At 37.4% G+C, this 14,052-nt stretch overlaps 1 protein-coding gene across 5 annotated transcripts in view; it reads right to left on the reverse strand.

Moving 5' to 3' along the window:
- Nucleotides 1–14,052, reverse strand: part of LOC127512366 (disabled homolog 2-interacting protein-like) — a 142,166-nt gene that overhangs the window by 69,666 nt on the left and 58,448 nt on the right. For all 5 annotated transcript variants that reach the window (XM_051893195.1, XM_051893196.1, XM_051893198.1 and 2 more), the window contains one exon: nucleotides 293–405. In XM_051893195.1, the coding sequence (XP_051749155.1) occupies nucleotides 293–405 (113 nt within the window). The remainder of the gene's footprint in view (nucleotides 1–292; nucleotides 406–14,052) is intronic.

The following is a 14,052-nucleotide window of genomic DNA, read 5'->3' on the forward strand; positions in this document are numbered from 1 at the left end:
ATATTTAGCTGAACATGATTTTGGATGAATGTGCACTGTATTTTTATTTTCTAATTGAAAAAAAACACCTTTGCAGCTCAAGTTAATAGCCTGAAGTAGGAAATTAGCATTTGACAAAATGCCTTTAAACCAAACATTTATTAGAATTGCTAAAGTTGTAATACTAAAGATCAAAAGAGTAGTAGCAATAAAGATAAAATACATCTGAGCACAGGATGTAGTGCACATCTGGAGTCCAGACTGTGTATAATCACACACTCTTACATACGACAAAGACATATATAATACTCACTGTGACCCTGAAGGGTGTAGCAGCAGTGGCAGTGGGCTCCATTGTGGGCGGGGCTTTGTCAGGGGCGGAGCCTGGCATGCTACGTCTCCGCCCTGTTCTCTCAGGTGGAGAGTCTGTGAGACAGTGGGACAAGGAGAGATTTTTTTTATTATTTACAAACAAACTTATTGTGCCATATACAAACGTTTCTGCCTTGTTAAGACCAAAGTCCTTCAATAAGATCTTACCTGGAAAAAGGCCACTGACCAAACCACAGATGTTTGAAATTCTTCTATAACGTTTATTTATTCCAAGCAAATCAAAAAATACTCAAAATATCCAAACTGAAATGCATATACACTTGTAAAATGATACTGAAATAGCATCAGAATAAGTTAATCTTTGAATGTTTTTATTTATTCAGATAGCTTTATAACAGCCAAGAATAAACCCACATGCACAACTCATGCATAAATTCCAGCATGTTGTCCAAGTGTGGATGTAGACAGCGAGACTCTCACAGCATGATCGATAGGCAGATTATACCACAGAAACAATCGTCATGCTAACATATCAATTCAGTGACTTTTCACTGTTATAATGTAAAAGTTTTCTGGTGTCCTAATAGCCATTTATAAAGTCATCAAAACTCTACCTCCTTGTGCCTTCTGTATACAAAGCTCTTAAATCTGCTCAGTGTTCCTTACTGCCCTTCAGGGGAACACTGGTGTTCACATGCTGGGGAAAATGAAGCCTGACTGACTGCTTCATTCAATCAGTGTCAGGATAGGTACACATAGATCTAGAAACAGATTATGTTAAGTGCTTCGCTCTGATCTCACTATCACACACTGATCCCCCTACAAGACACAGTCTGAGCAAAGTCTTCAGTCAGAACTCATTTTCCCACACACACACACACACACACACACATAGAGAGAGAGAGATGGGGGAGTTGGGGGAGAACAGGAGTATGAATTCTTTTCAAGCATCGTTTCACCCAATTTCCCAAATTTCGACCATCTGGTATGTTGTGTGGACTGGGAAATAACATGGGCATTAACTTTTTTCAAGTTTAAGATTGTACTGTTGGTTCACATTTGTAAGTTTAAGTCCTATAACTTGTCACAATCCATTATTTTTATACAATATTCCCATCCATGTCAACTACACATAAAGGTGAACAAGATTTTGAAATGACAACCAATGACATTTCTAGTACAGCGGTCACTGAATCATTAAAATTGTATTATTTTACTTTGCAGGTTATTGAATGCACATACAAAAACTGTGATGTTACCCAGAAAAGCTGCAGTCGGACATCTGGTTACCCTAGTATACCAAAAACATCTTCTCTCAGATGATGATCATTTTCAAAACAGATGAACGAACATGAACGAAAAAGAAGCAGGTAGAAGAGAAAAGGTCTCACATTATCTTGCTAAAAACCCTTTCAACAGCAGATTATTGATCTTCAATCAAGTCAACCAGCTTCCATCAAGCCCAGTGGCGATGTGTAATGAGAATTCAACAGTAGTTTGATCTGGGAGAGATGTCTTTCACTTTCTCTCAGTGTGTGAGTGTCTGCTTGTTAAAGATATAAGATGTGAAGGAACGCAGCTGTGAGAGAGTGAGAGTGAGAGTGAGTGTGCACTTGAACTGACATCCAAATCAGTCCTTGTGGCTACTATGTGTGTGGTTCTAGATGAATGTTGCGATCAGTGTGGTTTCACTTACTACTCCTTCCCTCAGGAGAAGACTGTTCCACAAGTGTCAACCACCTGTAAGCTTATTCAGAAAAAAAATGGCAAACACACAGGTCTTAAAAGAGAAAAAGTATTTAGCTGTGTAGCTACATGATGATTATGGTTCAACATTGATTAAATTGCACATGTATATCAACAAGGGTTGTTAATTATTATTATTATTATTATTATCAAAAAGGAATTCATTAACAGAACCACTTGGCAAAAAAAGTGCTCCCTTGTCACGAAAGTTTAAACCTTGTCAATTTAAATATTTAAGCTCAAGAAGACACTAAAGGGAACTCAATTCATTACTCTGTGCGCAAATATCCAAAACACGCGCCCAGGTATCTCAGACAGCACGAAAATACTGAATCAATTAACTGAACATAAATAGTTGAGAAATAAAACGCATGTGTAACAGTATATTGGATCCGTGCATTAGCTCTTAAAGTGACAGCAGCCTAATATTCCTGCTGCTGTCTGTTTTAAAAAAAATGATTTTAAAATAAACATTTTAAAATATACATTTAAATTTTAGAATTTACAATATGATATAACTCAGTTTTATATGTTTATTATTATTATTATTATTATTATTATTATTATTACCATGATGCATACGACTGCTGTAATTATCATCATAAAGGAATCCAAATAAGGTAATTAAATACAAATATTTGACACAAATATGACACAAAAGGATTTTTTTTAAAGATATATTTAAATATAAACTTTAGAATTTATAATATGATAATTAATGTTTATAATTTAAATATAAATATCTTAAATTTATTTATAAATTCTATCTACATTTTTTGAAAATTATTACCATGGTGCCATATCGAGAAACAAAAAAACACACCACGGTATAGTGTGCCATTGCAATTTTTAGAGTGACTAATTAGTCAAATAATATAAGGGGGGAAAAAGACAAAAAAACGTGTGTAATCTAGTTCTGCTTTACTGATTCACAAAGTTTTACTTTAACTTCAATGAAAACAAGTCCTTCACCACAGGTTGTGTTTTTCAGTCACAGAAGCCAAACAGCAATTTATTTCATTTATCCTTAGACACTGATAAAAGGCCAGTGCAGGTGTTTGCTGTTGAATATCTTTTGCTTACTAAGGGTACGTTTACACAACGGCCAAAACGCACAAAAAGTTTTCAGGTTTTTGTGAAAACAGTGACATGTAAACAGCCCCTAAACAAAAGTAGAAACTGTCATAATGTAACCTCCGAAGATCATTGCATTAAGACAAGAAGATATGACCACCCACACGCAAACCAACACCTGCACATTTGTCTCTCTCCTTGAGTTAAACATGTGTTTCCATTAGACCCGGTTGTCCTCACAGGCACCATGATTGACAGGTACCTTCCCAGTGGTCATACAGGACAATCAGGCTCTGCTGTTCCCATAGCAACCACATCTCAAACCTGCTGAGAATTCAGCCAGTCTTAGAATACTCTCTTACAGAAACTATCAAGCGCAAGCACTCACACAGGGTCAGAAAACACACTTCCTGAGCTGTGGGCTGGGACACAATGTTTCCAGTTTTTCCTGTAGAGGACATTCCTGAGAGAGAATGAACTTACGGAACATGCCTCATGATCTAACACATAAGAGCACTGAATGATCACAAAACCTGGCTACACACTGTTACATGCAGACACACTGGATTATTGGATATTTGTGAAAAGTCCTCAGACATTGGTTTAATCTGAGGTCTTTTCTCAGGTCTTCCTCACTATTTTAAATCCTCTTGAATTGTGTGTACACCACTGATCTATAGAAATGACTGGATTGCTTATTACGTTCTAAACTGCCATCAGGCGTTGAAGCCACCGGACGTGTTCGAGCGACCATCTTATGATTTCGGCAGAGGGCATCACTGACTTACAGCCAAAACCTTGACCTAAAAATCACCCGATCTGCAGCGTATCAGTCGCACATGAATAGTTTTTAAGGTATATGTATGTACATTAATTGATACTTCTAACATTATCTGTAATGTTTATGGTCTTTTTGGGCAGGATAAGAGATATATAGAAATTTATATTTATAATTTATACCTGATTTCTGTTGACCAACATCCACTTTAGACTCTTGGGGATCTTGTAAACTGTTAAAAAGCCACAGGTCAACTCAAATTCTATGGCTTTTTACTATCATGATAGTTTGCATATGAATTAAATGTTTATATATTGTTGAGCTAATTATTCATTTAACCATCATTTAAGTTGTTATCTTTACTGCTTTAAAATACATGCTGCTAATGAAAACACTGTTGAATAATTTACAGTTACTGTACGAATAAAAACAGCATTATATAACACAACATAATTACATAACCACAGTGAATAACTGTACATGATAAATTAAGCTGTATATGCATGTCTTAAAAAGCATTAATCTGTATTCATATTTTTAGAAGAATCATTTTGACATTTGTAATACAAATGCTGAGGTGTCTCATCCGTCAGCTGATCTGATATTCGCTACTGTAATGAAGATGAACACAACTTTTAATAAGCAGGGGAAATTCCTGACTTTAAACAAATAACTATTTAAATGTTTAGGATGTTTGCGTTGTAAGAATGTACAGGGAGACTTCAGATATACAAAAACATGCGCCTCGACTTCTGTCATTTCAAATGTTATAAGACTTTACAGTTTTATTTACATCACCATCTTTAATATTACTTTAGTCACTATGGATACAGTTGCTATATCCTGTTGCAAGTTCATAACAGACAGTACTCAAGGCGCTATTGTAATTTGCTGTGTGAACAGGATATTTAGAGACTCACTAATGCAGCTGTCACAGTGAATGTTCATGGGGATGTGTCCAATTAAGACTTGAAAGATTATAATTGTTTGTGTGTTGCTAGCTTAAGCACATTGTGAAAAAAGGCAGCAAACTCGGGTTTGATTTGGGTATGCAAGAGCCTATACAGCTGTCTGTGTAATAACTAAAATAATGTTTATATATCATATTTTCTGGCTAGTTTAGTTAGTTTTTCATAATAGGTATACCATACTTTAACCCAAACTGATTAATTAAAAACAAGTTTAAATGAGTAAATCTTCTATAAATATTTTTTTAATATTAATTTTCTTTCCTGACATACTTCAGTTCTTGTTAAAACACACTAGATATGCTTATTCTATGCATTTTGAGCACTTTTTGTGTGAAATCATATTTATTTTGTCCATCAAAGGTGTACTTTCACTTTAATTGAGCGTTAGTAGCGCAGCAAAAATAGACCCAGCGCCGAAACGATCGCGGCACTGCCGCTTCTACTCTGCTCCTGCTACGCGCTGCCGCGCAGCCTCTGCGTGCGGTGTGAATGCTCTCATCTGTTAACATGGGCGCCGAAAAAAATACGCTCTGCTGACGCGTGCGGTGTGAACCCGGCCTAAGCTTGCAGTGTGAAACGGGCGTTACATGTGAAACTGGTGCTGCTAGGCAGTTAGAGATTGAACCCCCACTGCGAAAACTTTACCACGTTTTACTAGGGGTGTAACGATATATCGCAGTACGATATTTCGCGATGTCACCACATATTAAGGGTGTGTCTCAATCAGCTCTCTAGTTCAGTAAGTGTTTCGCGCACACATCGAATCTTGCACGTTGAATCTTGGAAGCAGGTTTAAACGTTTCTCGCGTCAGTCTCTTGCTTGGTCGCGTGAGAAAAGTCATGGCTTTCTTTCACCGCAGTGCCACAGCAATAGCTGTGCTCACAGAAAAGCAAAAGATGCTTGCGATGCTTTGCTTTAAGAAGTTCTGTGGGGCCGTTCACACATTGCGTCTTTTCCGCGTGCAAGTCATTTATTTCAAATGTAGCCGCGCGGCAGGTGCGCTCATAATGGAAGCAACGCGGTCGCGACGCGCATGTGGTGCATTTTCCAGGCGCATTGAGATGAAAAATTCTCAACTTTTCAGAATGCCGCAAGCGCACTGCAGGCCCTGTGACAAGAACCAACCGATCCTTTCTGTAACAAAACATCGAAATCTCATCTAACAGCTGATCATAGCTGTACAGGGTGGTTTTTATATCCATAAATATATAGCAAAGGTAATACAAGGGCTAGAAATCAATTTATCCTTTGCTGAAACTTCCCACTCCTCTTGAAGAGCGCAGTTCATGGTTGCATAGCAACGACCGACGCCACGGGAGCACAAGCGCTTTGGAAAAAAGGAGAAGCGGTGTGGCCGCGCCTTTCATGCGTTTTTAGACGTGATATGTGAACAGTCCCTTAGGATTCTTAATTCTAAGTTCATGTTAAATTTAACTTTTTTTTTTTCAGTGACAGACAGACCTATTCAGCTGTTAATTGAATACAGAAGGTTTTTATTAAACCTTGAAATGTGATCTTGTATGTACAACAAGGAAAATTATTGAAATTTGTTAATGTTTTTTAAATAAATCTTATTAGAATTTCAGTTTAATTTTTTTCAAAATATCATGATGTGTATCGTATCGTGAACTCAGTATCGAGATACATACCGTATTGTGACCTGAGCATATCGTTACACCCCTAGTTTTTACTATTAGGGCCTACAGCTGTCAAGATTAACTAATCGTGAAAAGTGTTGATTATAGCACTATATTTAGGTCTACTCTTGTCGCATTAAAGCTTGCAGTGATGAGCATTGTAGCCGATGACAGACAGCCTGTTGATCGTGTGATGGCAGTGATCATGTCACTGGAACTTGGTTTCTGCACTCTCAAAAAAGCGTCTATCATTACTATCAGTGCAAACAAGGCGACGGGAGTTTTGGCGAGAGTCCAGATAAACTTGTGCCGTGTGATCGACAGGTTCAGCCATTATAAAGAGAGCGTTCTTTGATCACATTCTGTATATAATTTAATCACAATTTAAAAACGCATAAATACTCAGTACATATCAAGCAATCAGTAATAACAGACAAAGCAATACTGACCACGTAATACAAACAGTTACTCACACTTGTGCGACATTACTGTCGTATCCAATGTAGTTAGCACAGCATCGTCTTTTAGTTTCAATCTTGCTGAAAATCCTGCGTCGAATTGTGCCTTGTTTGTAAAATGAATATGCTGTAAAATGAAGTGAACAAAGGACCAAGTTCTTACTGATGTGGTCTGGAACTTCATTAAAAATAAAGTTCATCCACTCTTTCCTAATGTTGGGATCAGAAGGAACCCAATGCAAAGTGTTTGGTTTCTGCATAGACCTGTGTTTGTCTCTCTTGTTATTTACCTACTATATGCAAATCGGTGGGCGGGGCTAAACAGGCAGTGATGTAGAAGCAGGCATTGATCTTCTGCAGAGGCAGAGTCTATTACATCATAAAGTAGCACATTCCAGAACCTGTTGTTTTGGCAGACTGGCTTCAATATAAGTGTTTTTTTAGACCCAGGAGAAAGTTTTGAGTTCTGAAAGTTACAGGATGTTTCAACCCGATCTCACAGCAATTCGTACGTATTTTACAAGGTGGCTAATTCGTATGAATTTGTACGACCTCACTTGTATGAATTCGTACATTTTTTGCTAAATCATACATATTTTACAAGTTTCCAAATTCGTATGAATTCGTACGAATGACCTACCCCTTACCCCGCCCCTAAACCTACCCGTCACTGGGGTTTAGACAAATCATATGAACTCGTGCGCGTGACGTCGTACAAATTAGCCACCTCGTAAAACATACAAATTGGTCGTGAGATAGCGTTGGATGTTTTTATAGTACAATGACCTATTATATGTCAAAAGATCAAGGGAATGTTGATTTCTCAGTTCATGACCCCTTTAAATATTATATTTATTAGTTTTCATTTACAGGCCCGAATACAATTGAGTGGGGAAAAAAATCAGAGTATGCTAAACTTACTGAATTATATACTTTTGTTACATTTAGCATATGCATTTCTCTCATATTTACTCCACCTTCATGTGCATTCGCACCCCTGTTTGTCACCTGTGATTCTTTTAATCCACAACCGGAAAAGTCTAATAATAGGAGGGTTATTGAGATGAGTAGTATGTACTTATGTGATCTCTACATAGGCAGCAACTATGAAAAAAAAGAGCTATTTATTTATTCAGGGTAAAACTTTATTTTTTTACTGTAAAACAACATAGTGGACCTTTAAAGGAAAAGCATTATCACAATAGAGACGGTTTTCATATGCAAAGTGTGTGTGTGGATACGGTTTAGTAGTTCCTTTTTCTAATCAAACACTCCCTGCATCTGCTTCTAAAGTTCATTGTGCTTGAATGACTTTACATCCATGCAAAAGAGCGCAAACACATACATACACACGCAAAGAGATGCCCAACTGTCAGCTCTTTGAAAACAGAAAAACATGATATTATGAGGCAGTAAAACTGTCTGTCAGAAGGCCCATTTTCTCATTGTTTTCTCCAAACTTCTTCCAAATCTATGTTTGGCCTGGCAGCTTTTTCAAAGAGTCCAGTGTGTGCATTATAACAATGGCGCATCATGTATTTGATTTATTCTCATCCGGTTAGTTGAATGCGTAATGACCGTTTGTTATGCAATGTGGTGCAGAGGATTAAATGAGTCAACAGTAACCTAATAGTGCATAATGAGTAAAGGAGTCAGAGATGGAGCGAGACGGCACGTTATGAGTTCGATCTGTTCTCTACAGGGGTCTGTGGTACGTCAGACTGCTCATGATTGAAGCCAATCCAATTAACAAACTACTCACCACATGCTTTCTGCCCAAAACAACTTACAGTACACTAATAACAGGGACAGTCCATCTGGAGCAGAATCTGGTTTAGTGGCTTTGCTCAGTGCTGGACTGTGATCTCAGTAGCCGCCCAGCTCCTGGTTCATCCCTACAAAGTGACTATATTAGTGGCCTAGGCCCAATGAAATACCTCTTTCACTAAGGTAAAGATGGTAAAAAGGAAACAACAGTACAACTCTTTCAACCCTTTAGTTTCTAAAAGAACAACAAAAAAAGAAGTTGAACACAATTAATGCAAATTAACAGCTCTAAAAATCCCTCTCTATATACAGCACATCAAAAAGGAGAAAGAAGTTCAATCTGCAGACTACAAACTTGAGAAGAAAAAAAAAAAAAGCTTAACTTCTTTTTTAATTTTGGTCAGATATCTATGCGAGTTAGAGATGGTGTGAAACTGTGTCTATGAATGTGTGATATGTGTACGGGAAAGCGCAGCAAAGGGAAGGGTGTTTTTGCACCTGGTGTTGAAGAAAACTCCAAGACATTCCAAGACATCACACACACACATACCGCATACATATCAACAGCAAATATAGCAAATCAATAACAAAGCTAGAAGCTAGAAAAATATTTAACTGAACGACAGACTGTAGAACAACATCCAGCTATCAGACGATTCTGACGCAGCTTTCAGTTTCCATTCCTGTTTAATCACTGCTATCTCTGTTGTCCTTTCACCTCCCTCGTTGTCTTCATTTCCTGTCTTTCACGTCTTCATCACTCTCTCTTTTTCCTGTTCTTTCCCTCTCTTCCTTTGTCTGTTGTCTGATTTTCCAGTCTGGGCCAGACTGCACTCTCTGGATTACACTATAGCTTGTAACTGTATAAAAAAAAAAACACCCTATGAAAGTTACAGACATTTTTATCAGATGACTCTTTGAGATAACCTTGCCATGTTTTTACAGAGATATTTACCAAAGTTTCCTGTATAAATAGATGTGATGCTTAAATGGAAACTCCAGCAGGATTGCAGTTCAAACCCATCAACATTCCTTACAGCAACTGTATTTCCTCACTTCTAGGCACAGAGTATGATAAATTCAGCCTTTTTGTTACTATAGGCATAGTAGTGAAGTTACAGAAAATAAAGGGGAGAAGAGGTGGGAATAGGAAAACTTTGAGCCAGGTTTAGCTAGAAGTTGCCTATAAGAGCACCACAGTGCAATGCAGCCGCGGCCCATCTATAAGGGCAGGTGGGGCTCCAAATATTCATCCAAAACATAGACCTCTACATAAACTGAGTCTATAATAAATTGTAAATGTGTTCAGCATTCTGTAACAAATATTTTCAGATTTTCTAGACTATTTTAAGTTGTGAAGTGTGCAGGATATATTAAAATTTAGCGTATGGCTTCGGCAGGCATCTTCATGATATTAATCCCCAGCTCTACAGCGCCCCACAATTTTCCTGTGTAAATCTGTGGTGAAAAATGGAACTGCAGCGCGCTCTAATTTAGAGCCATTGGGGCAGATTTAATATCTGTTTGGTTAATGGCATTCTTTCAAATATCTTGCTTTGCTTAAAAGAATAGGCTAGTAAGATAGCATTATGCGTGCCTGTCAATCAACATTAGAGCGCCACCCTCAGGCTGAATAACGCAAGGACGTTAGACCTCTGCCAAAAGTGTGTCTGCATGTGTTCAGCGATTATAATATAAAGCTTACTAAATGTTTATCATAAACCAGTGCTAAGACCCAGAATCTGCCCTACCTAAATTTACGGTCAGGAGCCGCTACTGGCGCAATGTATGAAAGCGCAAGCATGTATTAACTACTAGACCACAGTTCTGTAAGAGACATGGCAACAAATACAGTGAAGAGATGACAGACAATTATGGGGATCAGAAAACGAGCCAGATTCAACCTCATGTAGGGCTGCAACAAACGATTATTTTGATAATCGATTAATCTACCGATTATTGGAACGATTAATCAACTAGTCGTTGATTATTGCGCTGATTAATCAGTATGCTTTGTTCGATTATTCCACTTTAGCAATTAGTTAAAATATTGAGTTATACTTTAACTAATAAATAAAAATCACTTCAGCTTTTGAAAGTGTATTTTTATTTAATTTCGAGCCAACAGAATAGACCAATCTACTTCAGGTTTTCTTTTCAAGTCATCAATAGTCCAACTGTTACAATGACTGATACTGTGTTTTTATTTAGTCTGGGAATTGTAATAATAACTTTTTAATAAGAGTAAAAATATGAATATGTAATATTGTGCATATTTTTTGAAAAATACCCCTTTCTAGATTTCTTTTTTTCTCTTCTTTTTTACTAACTATCGAGTTTATGGTCACTGAATGGCTTTCCTGAGGTAAATGTAACATTTTGTAACATAATAGTTTGCAAGCTGTTTTATTGACGTCTTTCTGCAGTTAAAACTCTGATTAAGTGATTACATTAGAGATGGATTCATTTCAGTAAGTTGTACTGTATCTTTCAACATACTTTTTGAAGTTCATTCATGTTTATTTCGTGCTGTAATAGCAGAAAAGAGGAAGAGATAATAGGTTAACGTGCCGTTTGACCTGAGGTGTTACAGCAATCTGTAATGCCACATTAAAGAGTGCCAAAACCACATGTATTGTTTGAATCCTGTAGTAAAATTGACAGAATTCAAAAGCTTTTATATCAAAAGTAACCTGATCTGTCTTATCTGTCAGCACGTTGTCTGTGTCCTCTTTGCTCTGCTATGTATCTTTCACTGCGTGAGAAAATGGACGTGGCGTGAGAACAGTGAGTTTTAATGAGAGATGGTGGCCCTGCATGACAGCATTTTTTTGTAGTTATGCTAAATGTTATGTTTGTTATGTTTTATGCTATGTTAAACTCCCACAATTTACGGGTTCGACTTCGTTTGCACTATGCACTCCGAAGCACCGTGTCTTCTTCTATTGAATTGGATCCAGGAGGGCTGCATTACAGTATTGTGCTACAGCGCCCCACTCGTCAAACCACGTTATTGCAGGCCCTTCAAATAGGTCATATGAGATCAAAAGACTATTCGACAACAAAAATATTTGTCGACAATTTTTTGTCGACGTTGTCAATAATGTCGACTAATCGTTTCAGCCCTAACCTCATGTTGCCCATGTTAGCACCATGTATCAAATCACATGCACCAAAAAATAGGCCTCAACTTGGTGGAAACATACTGTAAAAATTAAAGTGAAGAGATGACAAGAAATGATGTGGAGAAGAAATGGGAATGGGACCCGAAAGTTTTGCGCACCAGATTCAACTTCACTTTGCCCACATTAGCACCATTGTGCAATGTACCAAATCACATGCTCTAACTACTAAGCCCCTGCTCTGTAGAGACATGACAACAACTAAAGTGAAGGATCGAAACAAATTGGATTTATTGATGAAAAATATCTAAATCAGATTAGGATAAGAAAGCATTGTGAGTCAGATTCAAACTCGCACTGTCCACATGAGCACAACAGGAAAATGCATCAAAATGCATACAATACCCACTAGACCACAGTTGACAGGAATGAGAATAGGTACGAATGGGACTGGAATGCACAAACTACTTGGCGACAGCAGTGGACAGGAAATGATGATGAAAAGAGGTTCAAGACGTATTGTCAGCCAGACTCAAACCCACTTTTCCCCAGTACCATGACTCAATGTGTCACGGCTCCAATAAAGTGACTTCTCAGTATTCATCTTGATCATATCTAGAGTAAAAAACTGTGAAACTGGTCCCGTATCAGCAGTACAGGACGATCTCTACCATAATCTTCTGACATAGCATTCCTGTGAGATAATGCAGAGCAAACATGTGAAACCCACAGCTGCAAGCAACTGTCAGTAGCCCGCTAAGCCCACTAATCATGATCCCATGCGTTTCCTAATCAGAAATTAAAAACCAGAGCATAGCAAAACGCATCAACTGTGGGAAGAGCTAGGGTTGTGCTGTTCCCAGAACAGGTTATTCCTCACACAGCTGTGTCAGTGTGTGTGTTTCACAGGTTGTCCATTTAGCAGCTGGTACACTGGTGATGTAATGCTGTATTATCAAAAATGAACAGAGGGGAGGAAGGAAGCGAGAGCTAGAAAGAAAACACACTCCACAAATCACTCACATGCAGCTGGCTGTGGTGGATGTATGTCTCACTATACGTAGGTTACAATTTGCTCTCCAGATCATATGCATGTTCTCAAACGAGCACAAACAGTGTTATTATCCGTGTTTATCCTCCCTGTGTGGGGTGTGTGTATAATTGGTTGTGTAACAGGGCTGAGCTCAGGTGAGCTCATGGAGGCACCATTACCTCATACTGGTGCAGAATTTGAATATTTAGATCCAAAGTGCCGCATCTTTTGTCATGCATGAAATGATAAGATATCAGACAGCAGAACCCAAACAGCGCTGCAGATAACAAAGCTCATAATTTTGTTCCAAGTGCACTCAATTTGCATGATTCCAATGGTGATGTACATCTTCACATGAGTCATAATTAGTTTGTATGTTTTATTTTTTATTACGTGGCTCTGAAATATTTGATTCCAATTGGTGTATGTGTAATGTGATGTATAACAATATGTATAATAATAATAATAATTCTGTAATCCATTGAGACAGCTCATTATTATTATTATTAAATCATTATTTTGTGCCCACATATCCCTTACTTAACATGAATAAGAGCCCAACAGTAAACAAGAAATAAACCTCTAACACACAGCTTGACAGTTAAGTACATCCACACCTACAAAAACATGTGAAATCTTCTATGACAATCACTCCACTGGAAAACTTCCTGATTATCTCTCTCTCTGTCAAACAAAAATCTTGATAAAAAAACCCACACATACTTGTACTCCACTGTGCATGAGTCACTGAACAGAGAACATCATTATCAATCGAGCAAAAAAAAAAAAACACACACACACTGAGCTTAAGACATCTATCCTAAACATTACACTCTTGTCTATAAATCACTGCTTTTGTCTGCTAACCTTTCCAGTCCCACCAGGATTTGCCAATTTATTTATTTATTTTTGATTTTTGCAATCAAAATGACAGATTCAGTGGTGGCAATTTCCAGAAATTTGCGGGGAAAAAATTGTGATTTTAAAAAAAAAAAATAATAATAATAATAATAATTAGGACACCACATTTACCATATTATGTATTATGTTAGATGCGCAATACATGACACCAAAAAACAAAATGCCTCAATCTTTTTTTTTTTTTTTTTTTTCTGATACATTTTAACAACAACATTTTAAAAACAACCTATGG

Source organism: Ctenopharyngodon idella, chromosome 5, assembly GCF_019924925.1.
Source record: "Ctenopharyngodon idella isolate HZGC_01 chromosome 5, HZGC01, whole genome shotgun sequence".
Classification (NCBI taxonomy): domain Eukaryota; kingdom Metazoa; phylum Chordata; class Actinopteri; order Cypriniformes; family Xenocyprididae; genus Ctenopharyngodon; species Ctenopharyngodon idella.